The following is a 12,275-nucleotide window of genomic DNA, read 5'->3' on the forward strand; positions in this document are numbered from 1 at the left end:
ACCGTAGTATATTGTATTTCCATGATGTTATCGTTTACACGGTCGTCGAGGACGTGGGCAGCCATGTCATCGTTTTCAAAAGTCTCCGTTTTGGTCTGTTTACACTAAAACGCAACCAATGAGTTTTCAAACTAAAACTGGGTCTGTAGCGTATTCGAAAAGTCTGTTTTTGATGTTCCAAAACGGAGTAAAGGACAGGCGTAACCATAGCAAAAGTTATGCGTTTTAAAACGAAAACGCACTAGTGTAAACAGAGCCTAAAACTGATTTTCAGGAATACGATTTGAATAAGATTCCAAACCACATATGAATGTAGTAGCTCGAAATGGATTTGCACATATCGGATTTCATGTAGTTTGTTGCCATTTAGACTGTCTAAATATGATTGGATTTCAATTTAATTTGGGTTGACAGTCTAAATTAGGCTTTAGGCCTTGTTTACACTAGTGCATTTTCATTCAAAAAGCTGATTTAAAATGAAAATGATCCTCGCCTACACTGGCATTTCCACTGCGTTTCAGAAATGATCTCCATGCACACTACACAACCGAAAACACATGTCACATGAGCATTCATAATGAGCATAATGAAGAGCGAATGTGGGCAGTCCAAGCGGCAACTCTTTCTTGAAACCAACACGGAAGTGACTTAAAACTACAATTAATTGCCTGGGCACAGGAGAGCTTCAAAAGAGAGTCTGTCCCATAGACCCCAATATGTTCCATAGAACTTCACAGCAGAAATAAATATGTTTACAGCCTGGTACAAAAAGTGGTTTTGATATAGCTAATTTTGCCTTTCATGACAACTCTGAGGAGGTGAATTTTTTTTAGAACTAATTTGTTTAAATGAGCCTTAAAGGCTCAATATGTAAGTTTTCGCCGCTAGAGGGCGCATATTCAAAACAAACAAATACGTTTGATGGCTGTGATTGAGTGAGGAATCATTGGAGTTGTTGTCTTCATCCTCACAATGCAATTCGACCGAACTCGGGCAGAAATCACGTCTATGGATGAGCTAATGTATTAAAGACTTATTAAGGTCACTGTAGTTTGAAGCAGGCTGGGGCTGAAAGTCATGAAAGTGAAACGAGAACGCTGGAGCGATTGCTAATGAAGGACGAATGCTACACATGGCTTGAAAGCAGCGGAGCTTTTATTATGCCAGAGTCGACCGCTTCCGCTTCTTCCAGTCATGCGTATGTGGAAAAAAGCATCACTGTTTTATCATTGTAGATACATTTGAGTGTGTTGAAAGTTTTGATATAATGCTACTCTGTGCATTCGTCACCTGTCTAATAAAATGCATAACATATTAAAGTGTCTTTGGGGTTTCCACGTTTTCTACAAAATAAAACCGGAAAATCGAGGGACGTCATTAGCAGGCGACGCAGTGACACGGTCCATTACACTAGAAAAAAAAAGCTTATTTCTCCGGATTTAACCATTCTTTGAAACATTTAGGATAATGTAAGTACACAAGTCAGCAACATATATAACACTTGTATTATAAGACTTATTTTGAGTATTATAAGAAATGAGTTCCCAGCTAGTTTAGCATTTGCACATGTACTGCGTGGTATTACTGCTCCTCCTTCGGCCTTATTACAGCAGCATACTTCCTTGACTATTACGCTGAAATGGGAGTGTAGTTCCTAATCTTATCAGCCTAGAAAATTGAAGCTTTGCATTTCCGCCGGTCTTCGTCACCACTGTCAAAGTAGGGGGCGTGGTTTCAGCAACAAGCTCCACCCACACCCACACCTCTTTGCCCATTTTTTATTATCCAGATGTGACACACGTTGGCTGCGTTCGAAACCGCATACTTCCATACTATATAGTAGGCAAAAAGCAGTAGGCGAGCAAAAAAGTATGTTTGAATGTTCAGTATTCATAAAAGAGTAGGCGAGAATTAGTAGGCGAGTGCACTAATTCTCGCGAGATTCGGACGAACGTATACTTAAAGTGCGTTCGAATATGCCTACTTACCTACTATATAGTAGGGAAAATGAGGACGTGAAGAAAGAAGTACGTTCGAAACCTCAGTATTCATAAAAGAGTAGGCGAGAAATCCCCGGATGTCCTACTGCTTCAGCCCAGATTCTGAAGTGTTCATCTGATGCACACTTTTCAATCCCAGGAGGCCACAGGAGGCCAAAACGTCATCATCGAACGTGATTGGGAACCGCAACGAGAGTGTTTACAAATGTGAGTATTACAAACCAAAACACTGTTCTCTGCCTGAAAATCGTATTTGTTGAGCTACTGTATCGTAAACTGCTGATTTGCATAAGGTGTCAATACGTGTAACGTTAAAGTATATTTGTGATTTCGCTGTAAAACACGTTTTATTACGTATAGCGACCATAGACATCTTAAAGATGATTACTAAATGTTTAACAACTGACAGGAACATGTTCTGAAAGAATTAAATGACAACACCAAACAGACATCTAAACGAGTGATGGACGTTGTGTGAGTTTATGTAGAATTCTCTGTTGTCAATACTGCTTTAGATTAATGTAATGTAAATAAACATATAGTTAGTAAACAAGTAAACATGAGTTATCTATTTCAGTTGTCTAATAGTACTGTTGATAAATTCAGGAGCATTTGTATTGGATAAAAAGCCAATGAACACAACAGCTACCTCATAAATGTAGTATTGAGCACACGAATCAGAGGGAGCTGAATCTTGTGTGGATGTTACAGGGACAGATGAGACAAGTATGCTTGTCTGGTGAAGAGTGATTGATGAAGCAGTGCTGCCATCAAAGGCTTTGAGCAAGTACACTACAGACATCTATTTAAACCTTAAGTGCAGTTTATTAATAATAAAAAAAACTTTAAGCACTTTTCTGATTCTAGATTTCTGTGCCTTTGTTGCAGATATTTTGTGGTGGAGCAGGACCTGAAAGGAAAGGTGACAGCAGCATTTGTGGGGAAAAAAGTAAAATCTGTAACTTAATATAAAGTTAGGTAATTTTGTTACTTCTAATACAGAGATCTAATGAAATTGTGCTGTTAAAATGACAACTTTTGTATTGTATTTGTGCATCTTTGTATGATCTGAAATGTCTGCGGCAGACTGGTGTGTGCAGTGAGAAAAGAGAAATCCACAGCAGCATCCTGGAAATGGTCAAGTGCCATCGATGAGACCCTCCATCACTCCACCTGCTCTTTGTCTCATCTGGACCAGATGTTGCTGTGGCCTCTTCATTCTCAGAGACCAAAGAGCCAGCGAGAGCATCTAGAGAAAGACTAAAATACCAATATGTCTGAATAAAGCTTTGTTCCATGTGTCTTTATTTATGTTCATGGTTACTTTATTATTTTACTCATATATCCATGTTGTTATCAGTAAATAAAATATAAGTTTCATTAACATATGCATTAATTAATTACTTGATTTAAAAAAAAAACATGTTTCTTTTACTAAAAAATATAATTAATTATAGGTCAGCATTTATCATTATTATTGATCAGTGCATTCCTAGGTAATCTTAATTTCTAAGTAGTAATACTTAAATTTTTTGAGTGTAAAATCCTCAAAAAACACCTCCAAACACAAGATCTTCAAGCAGCTGATCCACGTCTCCTTTGTGCAGATATTGCAAACATGGAGGAAGATGTACTAGGTAGGGTTGTTGTGTTACTGATGCTATGAGGTGTTTGAGCACCTGTTGTGCTTATTTTCATTTTATTACTAATACTCAGGGCCAGATTAACACTTTGTTGTACCCTGGGCAACAATATTCAAGGGCCCCATCATCACGACCCCAGGATCACCATAATATGGTCATATATAGAATATATTATTGTAATATACAGTAAATATACTCAATACTTCAAATCCTAACTGTCATCATATTTTGATTTACAAATATTTAAATGCTCATAGAACTACAAATGCACTACTATGTCCCCTATCAAAGATATTCACTCACATATGATGCTATGAAAACAAAACACATCAGCATCTGTACAGTATAATCTGGTAAAATTGACCCACTACATTGAGAGGGAGGGAAGTATCCTCCATTTTCACAAAAAATTAATAGTGTCCTCAATGAAAATGTATTTGGTAATAATACACAATGGACAGTTCCATACAAAAAGAGGTTAGACTGCATTTTACATTTCACATGAATACTAAAAACTCTTTGGTCAAATCTTTGGTCAATTTGATGTCGAAGAACATGCTTTAACACAAGGATTCACAACAGCCTTTTTCCTTGATATAATAAGCAACCACTTTCAAACCATTTGCCAGTAGCCAACGTTACTTTTTTCCCGGTACTTAAGCCTACTTTGTGTAAAAACGAAAACATTTATTTCAGTGAAAAATAAGTCCAAAACTCTCTATTTTAACATTTTGAACAATCTTTTTTTTTTTTTTTTTTTTTTTGAAATTCTTATGTGTTTTAATTTTTCTGATAATCAAATGAAAGCCTAAACATTTATTTATTTTTAATCAAATGAAAAATAAACCCTTTTAATTTTTGGCAAACAGAGGTTTACTGTTAAAATCAATACATGGAAGAAAAATTATATTCAGTTTAAATTATATTCAGTTTAAACGTTTAAATAATAATTGTAGTATTTTTTTTCTACAATTAAGTGGCTAATCGTGTTGTAATATTTATTTTTTATCATATATATTGTTTTGTGTAAATTATTTAAATAGGAATATATAAACACCTACATTATACTGCACAAAAGGAATACAAGACTAATATTGTTGTTACATGTTAAACCGTACTTTTATTTTGACAGGTGTGTACAGTATGATATGATGCTAGTTTTCTTAAATGAAACGGTAAAAGTGACACTCACAGCAGTTTTGGAGATCGAGTTTATCTGTTCATTTGAGATGCAAATGCAAAAAATTAGCAGGAGCGTCACGTGTACTTCAGTATGCATATATTACAAAAACGCGTCTCCGCCATTCAAACACACAGAGGCAAACGGAACATGCAGGATTAATATTGAAACGGTCTTTTTGCATTTCAGTTTTCACAGACACTAGTCCATATCGCGATTTGAATTAAGTGACAGACAAACTTTTGATTTATTAATCCAAAAATCGACGAATTCCGTGGCAATCCGCGCTATAGTAAATTCGGTTTTTATGAATGGAGTGCGCGATCCCGTCCGTGTTTTCGCGGAGGAGACATTGTAAACGCGCGACTATGTAGAGACAGAAATGACATGCCTTCGTGTAAATAAGATAAATAACATAAGGCAAGTTATTTTGCTCTTGCTCTTGCTGTCCTGGGCCCTTTAGATGTCGTGGGCCCCTGGGCAATTGCCCAGTTGCCCGTATGGTTAATCCGGGCTTGCTAATACTACCTAACTTACAATTACAGGCTCAGGGTAAGATGGTATTTATCTTTAACAATGAACAATCATAATGAGAAAAACTAAAAACATAACTATTAGTATGCAATTATATACACGGGGAAATATGATTAAATATCTCTGAATAATCAAAATATTCACATCATCGTTTATCAAAAATTGGATTTGTTTTTGTTATTGATAAGCCTCAGGGATGAAAAGAGAAATTTAACAAGAATTTAAGCTAGCTTTGCGTGTGGATAAACAATTTTGAATACAAAACAAAAGAAATAACTTATTCAAAAAAAAAAGAATTTGGGTTTTCCTGACAAAAATTATTTCTTTAAGAATTAAAAAATACAAAAACCTCTGTTAAAAATCTGTTATACTACAATCACAATAAAAGAACAGCTGTTTCTTCAACATGACCACAAAATGAACAAATTTCATCAATATCAAAATATTTATAGAAAGATGAATTAAACCTGTTGCTATATGTTAAGTTGTTGCACTTGTTATAACGTCGTTGGTCACATGATAACGTCAACATGGCGGAAGACGTGCAGATCACATCCATACTCAACGAGATTTGGCTGTAGAGTACGTACTCTTTTAGCGCTCGTTAAGTAAGTACTTATTGAAATTAAGTACCTACTCATTGAGTATGCGGTTTCGAACGCAGCCGGTGACTCGCTGCCAAAATGGCGATGGCTGGCTCCGCCCACTTTGGGCTTCAAAAATGATCTTCAGAAACTGACGGGTAAAGTCACGGACACTACGTCCAAGCTTTTTGAAAGTCTCAGTTTTGGTCTGGAGTCCGCAACCCCGGAGTTTTTAAACTAAAACTGGGTCTGCTGTGTTTTTACGAGGGTCGAAAACACCGGCTCCTGCATCAGCCACACGTTTTGTGATACTTTCGAGACTGACTAAAGAGAAAAAAAGTTGAATGAAGTTATTTTGTTTTCTTTGTGCTTTATAAAATTAGAGTTAAACCACTGATGTCACATGGACTATTTTAACAATGTCCTTACTACCTTTCTGGGTCTTGAACGTGGTAGTTGCGTTGCTGTCCATGCAGGGTCAGAACACTCTCAGATTTAATCAAAAATATCTTAATTTGTGTTCAGTTTTACAGGTTTGCAACGACATGAGGGTGAGTAGTTAATGACAGAATTCTCATTTTTGGCTGAACTCTCCTTCTAGGATGTATTTTTTTTTACAAATAAACTCAATTTAATCATTAATGTCTGATTTCAATTTCATTACTGTGTGAAAATATTCTTCTCAAATACACTGCAAGACAGTGGACTCCACAGACCCTGGGAGTGCATGACAAACTCATGACTCCGGTTTCTGAACTAATAGCTTCCATCACGCTCTCTAGATGATTCTACTACAAACAAAGCTTTCAAAAACAAACCGCTTCCTGACATGCAAAAGCCCCTTTTATGAGGGGAAAGAAAAAAATACTAGGATATTAGCACCTTGTGGTGACATGCTCTCTCAATCACTCCAAAAAATAAAGTGCTCTTTAATGCCAGACAAAGGGGTTTAATATCAGGTTCACCACAGCTCACAATCACATGATATCTCCAGAATTATAGTCAGTTTCTGCATAGAATACAAGAAGGCCACTGATATGTTCACCAGCAGCAGTGTGTCCAAAATTGAAGTTGGCTCCTTATCAACCAATTTATAATTACATTATTTTATAACCAGGCAAAATATAATAATATTAATAAAAAAAAAATCAATATAGTGTGACAACCTAAATAACAAAATAAAGCCTCGAAACTCATAAAAGAAAAATTGTTTTGTAAAAAAATTTTTTTTTGATCATTGACAGTTGAGGTTGAACTTGGTCTGTAAGGGGCTAGAATGTAAGGCTACTTTAGTTTTAATGACAGTTCTGAGAAATGTTAAGAGATGAATCACAGAACGAGGAATAAAACTGAGGAGGAGGTAAAGCAAAGCAGCGTATAGCTGCAAGATAGACACCGAGGTAAAAGGATGTTGAAACTCTTCAGAAAGCTCTTTATTTCAATCTGAATACGTTCAGCAGTTATTCTAAAACCGTAAAACTTGTTAGTTCTTCTCTTCGGTTCCTCTCTCCATCCCTTTAAACTGGATCACAGTGCGATTGCTTCAACTTCATCTCAGAACATCAGAAACACCCACCACCCCAAAACTGTCACAGAGGAATAACATATCGCTAAAGAAAACAAAATTAAGTAATTAGAAGTCCTTTCAGTCCCGATATCTCCAACTCCAAAGTGCTTTATTAAAGCCAGGTTACCGGGTGACGCCTTCACTTTAGCCGCTGCACAATGACGGCGTTCAGCAGGTTGGCTTCCTTCAGCGTCAGGCTCTCATCCGTCAGCTCCTTGTTGGGGAAGGTCGTCATGAGAACAAACTCGGTGGCAGCTAAAGCGGGGCGAGCGCTCGCCACAAACTGACGCACGTCAGACACCCTGTGATGCAGACACAGTTAGGTCAGTTGTGAGGAACATTTTCATGCTGTAGCGTTTTTATTAAGGCTTTTTCATAATGCTTTTACCTATGGGTGTGGTTGAACTTCTGCACCAGCCGGCCTCCGTCGGCCAGTCTGATCTGAATGCTAGTGACAGGTTGAGAGCTGTCCACACTGATGGAAGCACTGGCTTCAGCTTCGCTGGCAGCCTGGTCCTGCTGGCTTTTTGGGAGCGACACCAACTCTGGAGTGGCACTGAGGGAGGTTAGTGTAAAATAAGTACAGTACATTTGAAAAGTTCAGTCACATGCAAATTATATAGAGTGAGGTCAATAAGTATTTGATCGGCCTGTGATTTTGCAAGTTCTCTTACTTAGAAATCATGGAGTGGTCTACAATTTTCAGCATAGGTGCATTTTCACTGTGAGAGACAGAATCTAAAAATAAAAATCCTATTGTATGATTGTATGATTTTTTATCAATTTATTTGTGAATTACTGTGTCAAATAAGTATTTGATCAATTGAGTCAAAAAATTTTAATATTTGGTACAGAGGCCTTTGTTAACAATTACAGAGGTCAAACGGTTCCTGTAGTTCTCCACCAGGTTTGCACACACTGCAGGAGGGATTTTGGCCCACTCCTTCATACAGATCTTCTCTAGATCCGTCAGGTTTCGGGACTGTCGCTGAGCAACACAGAGTTTCAGCTCCCTCTAAAGATTTTCTATTGGATTTAGATCTGGAGACTGGCTAGGCCACTCCAGAACCTTGATATGCTTCTTAGGAAGCCACTCCTTGGTTTTCCTGGCTGTGTGCTTTGGGTCATTGTCATGTTGGAAGACCCAGCCACGACCCATCTTTAATGCTCTGACTGAGGGAAGGAGGTTTTTGCCCAATATGTCACAATACATGGCCCCGTTCATCCTCTCATTAATACCTAGCAGTCGTCCTGTACCCTGTGCAGAAAAACACCCCCAGAGCATGATGCTTCCAGCCTCATGCTTCACTGTAGGTGTGGTATTATTGGGATGATACTCATCATTCTTCTTCCTCCAAACACGGCGAATGGAGTTAAGACCAAAAAGTACTATTTGGGTCTCATCTGACCACAGGACTTTCTCCCATGACTCTTCTGGATCATCCAGATGGTCCCTGGCAAACTTCATGGGCTTACTTAAAGGGATGGTTCGGAGTAGAATTGACTTCATTGCTATGCACTCCAAAGCCCATCTAAATACCCCATCCGAAGTTTTTTTTTTTTTACCTTAGTCGAACATTTATGGAGATATTAGAGTTTTTCGAATTGCTTGTTACAGGAGTGAATGGTACATGTGATGTATCTCGTAAATTGCACCACTAAACGTGCAAGTAATCTTACCAAACTTGTACAGTAGTGTAATAGGTTATGTACTCACAAAACGCTGCATCAGAACATTTGTAAGTCCACCATGAGTGTTTTAAAAACACGTTTTACCCGAGAACTACTAGTCTCAAAAACTACAAGTCGACGTCACTTCCCTGGTTTGAAAAAAGCACGCAAAAGTCCTCCTACTACATCTGTGTGCATGTCAACTTGTAGGACTTTTACGTGCTTTTTTCAAACCAGGGAAGTGACGTTGACGTGTCGCCATTTGTAGTTTTTGAGACTAGTAGGGATCGGCTAAAACGTGTTTTAAAAACACTCATGGTGGACTTACAAATGTTCTGATGCAGCGTTTTGTGAGTACATAACCTATTTACACTACTGTACAAGTTTGGTAAGATTACTTGCAAGTTTAGTGGTAAGTAAGAGAACTTGCAAAATCACAGAGTGATCAAATACTTATTGACCTCACTGTAACTTAAAATGATAAAACAACATGAAGATCGCAATATACACTACCAGTCAAAACAGTAAGATTTTTAATATTTTTAAAAGTGTCTTCCGCTCACCAAGCCTGCATTTATTTGATCCAAACAACAGCAAAAACAGTCTATTTTGAAATATTTTTACTATTCAAATTATTTGTTTTCTAATTGAATATATTATAAAATGTAATTTATTCCTGTTATTACAAAGCTGAATTTTTTGCATCATTACTTCAGACACATGATCAAGCGTTTTGAATGGTATTGTGTATAATGTTATGAAAGCTTTTTATTTTAGAATAATGATCTTTGGATCATTATAAAAAAATGCACTAAACTGTTTTAAATATTGATAATAATAATTTTTAAAAAGTTAATAATAAAAAAGCAAATTAGCATATTAGAATTATTTCTGAAGGATCATGTGACACTGAAGACTGAAGTAATGATGCTGAAAATGGAGCTTTGATCACATGAATAAATTACATTTTAAAGTACATTAAAAAAAGAAAAGAGTTAAAGAGTAAAAATATTTCAAAATTTTACTGTTTTGCTGTACTTTGGATCATATAAATGCAGGCTTGGTGAGCAAAGGAGAAAAAAAACATTACAAATCTTTTACAAAAACTTTTGACTAGTAGTGTATAATGAAATGTTGCAAATGCAAAGTAGCGATCAATCTAAACAATTTGCTATTTACTAGGTGCTGCATGAAAATAAAACGAATTAATGTGATTATCGAATCACAGAGGCTGCTATTTAATTAAATATATGCATCTTTTAAACTTGTAATGAGAAGTCTTTATAAATCCTGCATTTTTCTGTCAAAATAAAAACTTGATGGTTTAACATTTGAAAATTAAAGACAGGCATAAATTTGTATTGTAATTTTACAGCCATACTTCAACATAAAATTGTATTTTAATTGTACTCCATTTTTGGATTTACAACAAATTACAATAGTAATATTTTTACATTAATATGAAAGTAATAACATTATTGTTGTTATTATTATACTTATTTTGATATAAATTCACACAATTTTGGCCCAAATTCTGTAGCCCTATAAACATGCACAGTAATCCTGGAGCTTTTAAAACAAACAAAAAAAAAAAACTAAAATTTCAATCACAATTTTCCTCAAAACCTGAAGCCCTACTATGCTTTCTCTCAAATCATTGAAGCCCTTTTATTTCCCAACAGCAAATAGACAGAACCAAACACAAGTGACTACAATGGTCTGTGGCTTATATGCAATAAACTATCGCCCCCTTGTGGTAAAATGGATACACGTCCCTAGAAAACAAGGCTTAAAAAGTACATACTGCACATTATCTTCAATAGTGAGATGGATCATGATCGACTAAATTACCCACCAACTGAAGTTAAACAAAAGTAAACAAGTTAGTGTTTTTATTACGTTCTTTTTACGTTTAACATTTACACTTTTTTTATATTTTTGTAAGAACAGGTATATTCTATGCAATTGTTTTGATTAAGAGAAACAAGATTTATAGCTTTAACATTGTTTTTTTAGACATTTCTCTTTAAATTAAATAAATTATCATCTATATGCAAAGTGACTCACATTTGGTTTTTGACCACTAAAAATGTTTATGCGTACAATTTACTCCTGGAGCCATATTGAGATATCTCTGGAACTGAAACATACAAAGCCTTAAAAAAAATTAAGATGCCAACAGGAAAGTTTCACACACACACACACACACACACACACACACACACACACACACACACACACACACACACACACACACACTCTCAGATTATGTTATACCTATGAAACATGCATACAGGAGCATTCATTTCTGTGGAGATGACGAGTTGGTGTCGCCAAAAACAAAGAAAGCACTAGTTTATTAATAAATTAATAAAATGTTAATACATCCTACTTACCGTTTTTCTCTGAAACATTCATATTACTTCTGCCGGTGTGCTGTGGCAAGCTTTATGTGTGAGCTTGAGTGCTTATTAGGCTATGTAGGCAATTAAAGGCTCATTATAATGATTTAAATTGTTTATTAACAAACTTGCGGTTAGTCGACAAATCCCTTCAAATAAATGACTACTAGTCAACCAGAAAAATCTTTAATCGAGGGCAGCTTTACAAATTACCCTCTTAACTTCAGAAAAAAAGATGTCAAATTACAAAAGGCTGTCATGGATTAGTTCATTCATTCAATAAGTCCTCCTGTCCAACAACGAGGCATTAGCCAGACATGTTTTAGCATTAGTAATAGTGTATTATGTACTTCAGCAGCCTTTAGCTCTGTATGGAGAAGAAAATAAGAAAGAGGAAGAAAGCAATTTCCAACCTGCCAAGTTTCTGTCCTTCTCCAGTGAAGGCCTTGAAAATAGGTTTAGATTTGGAAAAGTCTTCATCCCGATGGTCCTCCATGTCTAGGTTTACCTGCCCACCCCGGAAGCGCTGTCTCAATTCCAGAGGAATCTCCCTAAGAGAGCCAAAAAAGCATTCTATAAAGTCTAATTTGACAATCAGTTAGAAGAGGACTGTCTTGAGGGCGAACTAAAACTTTAGTTAATGAATCAAAATCAAGTTCTGCAAACTTCTTAAACATCCAAGCATCAGTAAATG

At 36.2% G+C, this 12,275-nt stretch overlaps 1 protein-coding gene and 1 long non-coding RNA gene across 3 annotated transcripts; one reads left to right on the top strand and one right to left on the bottom strand.

Annotated features, from left to right (window-relative positions):
* Positions 1-1,849: 1,849 nt before the first annotated feature.
* Positions 1,850-3,301, top strand: LOC141332415 (uncharacterized). Of its 2 annotated transcripts, XR_012355306.1 has the most exons (3): positions 1,850-2,207; positions 2,712-2,787; positions 2,889-3,301. It is a non-coding gene; the product is annotated as an uncharacterized lncRNA (long non-coding RNA). The 2 variants fall into 2 exon arrangements; XR_012355307.1 differs by lacking the exon at positions 2,712-2,787 and having other exon boundaries at positions 1,850-2,231.
* A 4,046-nt stretch (positions 3,302-7,347) lies between these two features.
* Positions 7,348-12,127, bottom strand: LOC141331907 (NSFL1 cofactor p47-like). Its single transcript, XM_073836950.1, has 3 exons — positions 11,995-12,127; positions 7,897-8,064; positions 7,348-7,810 (listed from the first exon to the last, which is right to left on the bottom strand). Exons 1-3 carry the CDS (start codon positions 12,075-12,077, stop codon positions 7,648-7,650), a joined length of 414 nt encoding a protein of 137 aa, XP_073693051.1. The 5' UTR covers positions 12,078-12,127; the 3' UTR covers positions 7,348-7,647.
* Positions 12,128-12,275: the final 148 nt, after the last annotated feature.

This window comes from Garra rufa, chromosome 3 (assembly GCF_049309525.1).
Source record: "Garra rufa chromosome 3, GarRuf1.0, whole genome shotgun sequence".
In the NCBI taxonomy this organism is placed as follows: domain Eukaryota; kingdom Metazoa; phylum Chordata; class Actinopteri; order Cypriniformes; family Cyprinidae; genus Garra; species Garra rufa.